We start from the raw sequence: 8,979 nt of genomic DNA, 5'->3' as shown, positions 1-8,979 counted from the left end.
CCCCCATGATGTGTGACCCCCCCCATGATGAGACAACCCCCCCTCATGATCTGTGACCCCCCTCAGGGTGTGGGAACCTTCACCCCTTATCCTGGGGGGGCTTTGGGCTCTCACGGTTTGTCCTCCAGGCCCTGAGGGGGGGATGTTTGTGTTTCCCAGGGATGGGGTGATGGGGCAGGACACCCCGACCTGGGGGTGGGTGGGTTTACCCCCCCAAGGAGCCTTTGCTTTCCCGGGGTGGATGAGGAGCTTCCCACCCCTCTTTTTTTTTATATTATATTCACAATTGCAGGAAGGAGGGGGTTGGGGGGGCACAGGCTGCTCTGTCCCCTGTGCCCCCCCCGGCCCAGAGAGGACCCCCCACCACTTGATTCCCCCCTCAGTTGCTTTGATTTTCTCAGAGGAAGGTCTTGAAGCTCCTGGCCACGACAGAAACACCTTTTTCAGGGCTCCTCTAGGGTGGCTTTGGCTCTTCCTGACCCCCCCAACCAGCCCCTCAGAGCTGAGTATCCTGATTCCTGAACTCTCCTTGCCTGTTTTGGTCAGGTTTTTTTTCCCCTTCTGGGTTCAGCACCCGGGGGTGTCATTGTTCCTTTTCTCTGGGAAAGATGGGAGCTGTGGGGAGGGTGGGATGGGGGTGGGAAGTGTTGCTCTGAATCATTCAAATCACAGGATAACTGAGGTTGGAAGGGACCTCAGGGAGTCTCTGATCCAACCCCCTGCTCAAAGCAGGGGCAGCTCCAAGCTCAGACCAGGTTACTCAGCATTCCTGAGCATCTCTCCTAGTGCCCTTCATTGAAAATTGCTCTTAAATTACTGGCTGCTGCCTCTTCGTCCCTCTCTGCTCTCCTCTGCAGTTGAGGAACTTCACTGCTGGTGCTTCTTTGTCCCTCCTGATCCTCTGTGGGTGCAGTTTTGGGGGAGAAAAAGCTGTTTGAGCAGAGCAGGAGCCTTGGTGAAAGATCGTGGCAGGTCTGGGGTGTGTCTGTGATTCAGGGCAGTCCTGAAGAGGAGACAAAGGTCTTTGTACTTAGGTGGACTTGGGTAGAGAGGAGGACAGTGAAGGCAGGACCTTCACTGCTGGTGTGGGGATCCAGGGCACCTCCTGGCTCCAGGAGCTGGGAAGCAGCAGCCTGGATGGAAGATAAATGGGTTTATGTCCCAGGTGGGACTAGAATGGGTTGCCCAGAGACGCTGTGGGTATCCCAACCCTGGCAGTGTTTAAGGGCAGGTTGGATAGGGCTTGGAGCAAGTGGGAGGTGTCCCTGCCCATGCAGGGGGTGGGACTGGATGATCGTCAAGGTCCCTTCCAACCCAAATCTTTCCATGGTTCCATGACTGTGCCACTCTGAGCCTCTGGCCCCTCATGGTGTCTTTTGTTTGACTCATGCCTGTGAATGTACAGAGCAAACCTCTGCTTCCTCAGGTCTTGGGACTTCAGGGAATGTAAGGATTCTGGGAAAGAGCTGCGAGCGTCAGCACTGAAGATTCTCATCTTTTAAGAAGATTTTTTTAGCAAAGAAAGAGACAGGCCACAGAGTCCACTGAGTTCCATTGTTCAGTTGAAGAAATCCCTGATTTCTCTGGGCTTTCAATATCCAGCATGAGCTGGTGAAACATTTGGAATCAGTGCAAACCAAGGATTTGTGCCTCCATGCTGAGCTGGAAATGTGGCCTACAGAGGATGCTTTTCCACAGCCTCATTCCTGTGACAGGGGAACCTGAAATTTGCTTTTTTTCCCCCTCTTCCTTCCTAGTTTCCTGTCCTGCCCAGCTCGCTGAGTAGTTAATGCAGAAGATAAAGAGGGTTCGTCTGGAAAAAGAGACTGCAGGAAGTTGGAGAAGGTATGTGTCCTGCTCCCTCCCAGGGCCTTTCCTGACCTCTGGGCTGTGTGGGACAGAGCAATCAACACCTCTTGGAATCAATGAGGGTTCTAAAAAAAAAAAGCCAAGTATATTATTCAGCCCAGGGAGCACCATGTCAGGGTCTGTGGCTCAGGAAGTGGCTCTGGGGGTAACTTGTTTCGCTAATTTCCAATTCCAAGCTTTACATTCTTGTATCCTGTGCTGCTGTCCCACCTTGTCTCCAGATGAACATATTCCCTGAAGGAGGAACACATCCCTGGATGGATGTGTACCTGATCCATCTAACCTGGCTAGGCAGGGATAACATGGACAAGACCTCCCTGGGATAGCCAGGATTTAGGGAATGGGATTCAGTGCAACCAGCATGGGATCATCTGGATCAAAACCTCAGCCTGAGGGACAGTCTTGTTGTTTTCAGGGAGGTATAAATCTCACATCTGCTCCACTGATGCCAAAGTTTCCAGACAGTGTAAGAACAAGACGGTTCAAATTCAATCATTTCATCCCAAAATTCCCCCTGCAGCTTCAGTTAGATAAGTTCATCCTTATCCATGTTTACAACCTGCAGTGTTGCCAAGTCCATGTTAGGTTTTTATCCCTGAACTGCCTGTAACCATGGATGAAGCAATTGGATTTTCCTTTTGCTCTCTGTTGAGTCAGGACCTGAGTTTTGTCAGACTCCACAGCTCCCCAGCCTTGCCAGTGGTATTTCCCAACATTTCACCTCATTTTGTTTATCCCTACCCCCCTGTAACCTAACCTCATCCCACTACCCTGCTCTGTTCCAGGGTCAGAGTCACCTGGATGAGACTAAAACTTGAGTCTTTTAGTTCCTTGGTGAATCAGAAAATTATGGCAGTACCATTGGGAAGGGCCTCCTGCCTCCAGTTCAGTTGGGCCAGGTACCAATATTATATTTGTGGACAGTTTGAAGCTCTTTAAGGTGCAGCTTCCCCTTGTGGGGAGCCAAGCTGCCTGAGTTCAGGTGGTTTCACCACCTGGGTGAGTGTAACCTGAAGGTTTTGGCTTCTTGAGCCAAAGCCAGATTATTTTAATTGACCAACGTGACCTGCAGTGGGGTTGTGTTGAGAGAAAGGTACCAAATTTATAGGGTTTTGAGGTCTTTCTGTCCCACATTTCTGATAGTTGTGAGTGTAGTTGCTGCAGTGGAGACTGGATGTAGGAGGAGAGGGCTCACAGTCTTATAACATCCCATTATCTTCTCCTTTGTGGTTTCACTTGGGCTTCCTGCCTGGCTTTGATTAGAAAATACTCCTTTTGAAAATTAATTTTCAAGCTGTGGATTGACAGCTGGGCAAGGAGGTGCCAGGAGTACCTACAGATTTATTTCAGGAGCTTGTTCTTGTCTTATTAGTCACACATTTTGTCCAATTTAGGGACAATTTAGCAATTTGAAGACATGCTTAATTTTACAGACCTGGTACCATATGGCTGTAGCTTAAGGAAGTCCAGCTGTACTTTGGTTTAGGTTTGCCCATTTCCTGCAGTAATTATGTAAGATGTCAATCCAGGTGAGAAATTCCTTTTTGGAGAGCTTGAGAGGAGGTGCAAAGTGGTGGGGAATCCTCAAGGAACACTCAAGGTTCTCCTGAAAAATATTCCTGGTAGAAAATGGACAGAGGGAAGTGTTTTCTTGTGGTGGTATAAATAACCATCCTTCTCATTTCCCCTCGTTCCTGCTGCTGGGAAAGAACTCCTTGTGCATCTCACTGAGACTGAAGGCTTCAAGATTGGGTTTTTATGTACATTTTGTTGAATCCTTCAGCCCAGAAGCTGCTCTCCTGTTGGGATGCAGGTCATGGTCCCACATGACAGAGGAGCAGCATCCAAGAAACATCTGATTGGAAAATGTAAATTTCTGGCAAATCATGGAATGGTTTGGGTTGGAAGAACCTTACAGATCATCCAGATCCAACCCCCTGCATGGGCAGGGACACCTCTCACCAGCCCAGGTTGCTCCAAGCCCCATCCAACCTGCCCTTCAACACTGCCAGGGATGGGGCAGCCACAGCTTCCCTGGGCAACCTGGGCCAGGCTCTCACCACCCTCACACTCCACAATTCCCTCCTCATGTCTCACCTCAATCTCCCTCTGCCAGTTTTCATCCATCCCCCCTTGTCCTCTCCCTCCCTGCCCTTGTCCCAAGTCCCTCCCCAGCTTTCCTGGAGCCCCTTCAGGCACTGGAATTCTTAGTCACTATTTCCCCCTCTTGATCCTGTCTCCATGGAACAAACTTCTCCAGCCTTACTTTTCAGTAAACTGAAGTTCTTCTGAAATCCTTTATAACATTCTTCCCAAAGCAACTTGGATGTCCCACTGGAGGGAAATCCAGCCTTTGGAATGGGGTGACAAGAACTGTTTTCCCTGGTCCTGGGCTCATGCCTGCTTTGCAATAGATTACATCACTGACCTTGGGCAAGTCTGTTAGTCCACCTCAAATTAACATTCACTGGAGTTGCTGGTGGTGGAGACATTTTTTGTAGAGACTCACTCAACAAGTGCTTGGAAAGGGATGAGGAATGCCTGCCACACTTTGCAGGAGACCACCTGCTCTTTTTTTTCCTGTTGACTTTCCTGTTGACAAAGAGAATTGTTCTCTTTTCTTCCTGTTTTACCATTCCTACCACTTCACTCCTGGCTGCAGTAGCTCTTCAGGTAAGGGAGGTGCTGAGCTAGAGTTTAAACCTCTCTCAAGTGATGAACAGGTTTTCCTGGAGGTCAGGAAGGGCACTTGGCTTTTGTGGTCTTCCAGAGCAGGAGCTGATGTGCCTTTACAGATCATAGCTCTGATGACTTACCCATCCAAATTCCTGGGGTGCTTTTCCTTTGAGTCAAGCTGATTTTTCTTCCTGCACTCAAATCTTCTGCTGGTGCTTATTTTAACTAGCTTAGTTCTAGGACTGGTCCTGGCACTGGGAGTTTTCCCAGGTGAGTATCTTCATTTTCAGGACTTGGGGTGGGGTGGGAGGTGAACTTTTCCTGTCAATATTTCAATGCCTATTTAAAATGTAATCCTTGAGTGCAGAGAATCCTAGGATCTGTGGTTGGAGTGCCAGTTTTTTTGCAGCTTGTTTCATACATTCTGTGTGACCCTGTGGTGCTTGGAGCTTTTCTTTAAGGCAGCAAAACATCCCTCCGTGATTTTATGACCTAACTCTCCCTCAACTCCTTCCACAGTTTTTTGTCCAGTTCAGAAGGGGAAGAGAGGATGACTGCAGTGGACACACTATCAGACAGCTCTGAAGTGGTCGAGATGGAAGATGTGCCTTCCCAGTTCCAGGTGCAGAAGCATTCTTGGGATGGGCTGCGGGACATTATCCACAGCAGCAGGAAATACTCGGGCATGATAGTCAACAAAGCTCCCCATGACTTCCAGTTTGTCCGGAAAACTGAAGAGTCCAGCCCACACTCCCATCGCCTCTACTACCTGGGTAAGCCAGCCTGGGTGGGAACACCTCATGGGAGAGCTTCCAGTCTGAACAGGAGAGAGGAAAAAAGTGGAAGGAATCTCCTTTTTTTTGAGATGGGGGAGCTGAGATTAAGTAACGTTGCTCGAGGTTTGAATCCTTGTAACAAAGCCAGCCCTGTCCTGCAGTGGTGCAGCCAGCACGGCCAGGAGGGTTTGTCCTCCTCTGCTCTGGTGAGACCCCACCTGGAGCACTGTGTGCAGTTCTGAAGCCCCCAACGTAAGATGGACATGGAGCTCCTGGAAAGAGTCCAGAGGAGGCCACAGAGATGATCCAAGGGCTGGAGCAGCTCTGCTCTGGAGACAGGCTGGGAGAGTTGGGGTGTTCAGCCTGGAGAAGAGAAGGCTCCAGGGAGACCTCAGAGCACCTTCCAGGGCCTGAAGGGGCTCCAGGAAAGCTGGGGAGGGGCTTGGGACAAGGGCAGGGAGGGAGAGGACAAGGGAGGATGGATGAAAACTGGGAGAGGGGAGATTGAGGTGAGACATGAGGAGGGAATTCTTTGCTGTGAGGGTGGTGAGAGCCTGGCCCAGGTTGCCCAGGGAAGCTGTGGCTGCCCCATCCCTGGCAGTGTTGAAGGGCAGGTTGGACGGGGCTTGGAGCAACCTGGGCTGGTGGGAGATGTCCCTGCCCATGCAGGGGGTTGGATCTAGATGTTCTTTAAGGCCCCTTCGAACCCAAACCATTCCATGATTCAGTGAACTGGTCCCATCCAAACACTTTATCCTCAGCCTTTGCCCAGTCCCTCGGGAAGCCCTTGGCAGCCAGACCTGCCTTCTGGCAGGGATGCAGTGTCCCTGCGCACCCAAGGCAGTCCAGGTGATGAGGCAGAAAGGATGTTCCTCAAAGTCAGGACTATCTTGTGCCTCCTTTAGGCAAAATGGGATTTACTTGATTGACCAATGGGATTTACTTGATTGACCAACCAGACTGACTTCCAAGGAATTTGCTGACAGTAATTACTAACTGTATATTGCAAGTTGAAGTTATGGATGGCAGGGAGGTGGTGTTGTCTCCCTGCTTTGTGAAGTTCCATGTAGACAGAATGCTTTAAAGGACAGGGAAAAGAAAATATTCAGTGGGAATGAACTATTAATGGAATTTGCAGGGAAATACCCTCTTCCTCACAGTAGGGTTGAGAGACAGCAGAATGCTGTGTTGTCCAGGTCCCTCATTATAGCTGGAGCCACAATGTAATTAGTGACAGAGTAGCTGGATTTTAGTAACTGGATCATTTAGTGGTTGGTAACATGGGAAGGTTTATAGACTATAAAGAGTTTGTTGTGCTTTGGGGCATGAGCTGATTGTTCCTGGGCCAGTAAAGAAACTGCCTGATGTGCAACTCAGTGACTGCTTCCCTGGAGTGACCCTGCTGGTTTTTTCTTCTCTCTTTTTTTTTTTTTTGAGCTGTGCAGTGTAGGTCACTGTAGGACATGGGATGCTGGACTGGAGGGACTGATTTGTTTTGTCATGAAGCAGCTCCTGTGTGCCAGGGACTTGATTTGTTGTAGCTCTTTCACACATTTTTATGACACAAGTGCTACAAGAAAGGGCAGTATCCTCTGTTAGCAGATTTTTCTTGTCTAGACTTGATTTAAAGCTGGATGTTTCAAGGGCAGGTTGACTTTGATATGGTTTTTTGATCTAGATGACTAATTAAAAAAATATATATATATAAAATTTTCTTCTATTGAGATGGCAACCAGACCAGCTACTGACTGGCTGCTGCTCTGCATGGGTGTGACTGTTCCAGGAGCCAGGAATGGAGACACACAAGGGCTTTTTCAGTCTTTCCTTCCTTAAGGAATTTTACAGGGCACAGAGCAGACTTGAGCCATCATTTAAGACCAGTATCAGCCAGGTAATTCCAGGATGCCCCTTCTCAGGCATTCATAACAAAGGGTAAACCCTGATTTTTTTCTTCCACTTGCCATAATGAGCATCTTCTGAGTTGCTGTTAAATGCTCAGAACCCATTTCAGCAGCTCAAAAGTGCTGTTACTGCCCCAGTGTTAAATAACATTCCCAGGCTTTTCTGGGAATAGTGACCATGCCCAGGAGCAGGATGAAGAATTCTGAAGGACTTTGCTGTAGAAATTGAACACTTGTGAGCAAAATACAATGTTTTTTTTAGGAAAGAAGGCAATATTCTTGTAAATGCTCCTTGATTGTAGAAAGTACTAATAAAAGAAGGAGAAAGGCAACTCATGTTACAGTTGCATAAGGGTCAGATGTGTGTATATATAGTCATTTGTTCCTATCTGCAGGTTTTTTTTTCTGTTTGGACATCTTAAATCATCCCTGGGATGTCCCCATAGGATATTATGTTTTATCACAGCAGATGCTGCTTATATTAAACACCACATGCTCAGCACTTTGGTGTTTCTGTGTCTCTGAGGATTCTATCCTCACATATTGCTTTCCTTCCTGAGCACTTATTAATATTTCAGTTTTAATTTTAAGTCACTGCTGAGTTAAAACCAGCTCAGGAATCTTTTTCTTCTGCCCAGAACATGTGCAGAGGAGACAAGATCCGAGCACGTTTCCCTGGGTGAAATTCTGAGCTAGGGAGTCTCTGCAGCATATGTAGAGGGGCAAGTTCATGGTCTTTGATTTTGTTGAAACTGCCAAAATGGTATGTGCAGAGATATTCATTTTTCATGGTTGTTTTAAAAACTGGATGAAGGCCAAGAGCTTATTTGATAACCAAAGGCAAAGGCTTATGGAAAACAAGGAGGTCTTTTGACGGTCTCATGTTCTGGTCCGTGTTAGAATGAGCTCTTTGGAGCTTCCAAGCTTTTTCTTCCCCTCTCCCAAGCTGGTGCCTTGGCCCATCTGAGGTCCCTGCAGCAAAGTCCTGGCTGAGGAGAACATGGAGTCATATTGAGTCAAAGAATCACAGAATCATGGAATGGTTTGGGTTGGAAGGGACCTTGAAGATCCTCTAGTCCCACCCCTGCATGGGCAGGGACCCCTCCCACCAGCCCAGGCTGCTCCAAGCCCCATCCAACCTGCCCTTCAACACCGCCAGGGATGGGGCAGCCACAGCTTCCCTGGGCAACCTGGGCCAGGCTCTCACCACCCTCACAGCAAAGAATTCCCTCCTCATGTCTCACCTCAATCTCCTTCTGCTAGTTTTCATCCATCCCCCCTTGTCCTCTCCCTCCCTGCCCTTGTCCCAAGTCCCTCCCCAGCTTTCCTGGAGCCCCTTCAGGCACTGGAAGGTGCTCTAAGGTCTCCCTGGAGCCTTTTCTTCTCCAGGCTCTTTTTCTTCCCCTCTCCCAAGCTGGTGCCTTTGCCTGAACTGAGGTCCCTGCAGCAAATTCCTAGCTTAGAAAACGTGGAGACAGTCGTGTTGAGTCACCCATGCAGGGAGTGGCTCTTAGTGTGGGTCTAGGGTGTGGGTTGAACAGTCCACTGAAAGTTGGATGTAACCAATTCCTAAGAGCTTGGTTAATGTAAAATATTGCTCAGGGAAATTTCTAACTAAATAAGTATCTAAATTTAAATAACTTAGATATGATGCTGGGATGAACTGAGAGCTGCTTGGGAATGACAGCTGGGTCAAAACCTGTGGGCAGCCCCAGCTCCTCTTAGAATTCTCTTTCAGTTTGCTCTTGGTCCTGTTT

At 48.5% G+C, this 8,979-nt stretch overlaps 1 protein-coding gene across 1 annotated transcript in view; it reads left to right on the top strand.

The window, feature by feature from the left end:
• The first annotated feature begins 1,783 nt into the window (after positions 1–1,783).
• DPP9 (dipeptidyl-peptidase 9) overlaps positions 1,784–8,979 on the top strand; it is a 20,492-nt gene continuing 13,296 nt past the window's right edge. The window contains exons 1-2 of the mRNA XM_010002449.1: positions 1,784–1,845; positions 5,065–5,364. Coding sequence (XP_010000751.1) covers positions 1,790–1,845; positions 5,065–5,364 — 356 coding nt within the window. The 5' untranslated portion in view covers positions 1,784–1,789. The remainder of the gene's footprint in view (positions 1,846–5,064; positions 5,365–8,979) is intronic.

This window comes from Chaetura pelagica, unplaced genomic scaffold (genome assembly GCF_000747805.2).
Source record: "Chaetura pelagica isolate M959 unplaced genomic scaffold, ChaPel_1.0 scaffold1081, whole genome shotgun sequence".
Taxonomy (NCBI): Eukaryota; Metazoa; Chordata; class Aves; order Apodiformes; family Apodidae; genus Chaetura; species Chaetura pelagica.
This window is presented reverse-complemented; position numbering and strand designations above follow the sequence as displayed.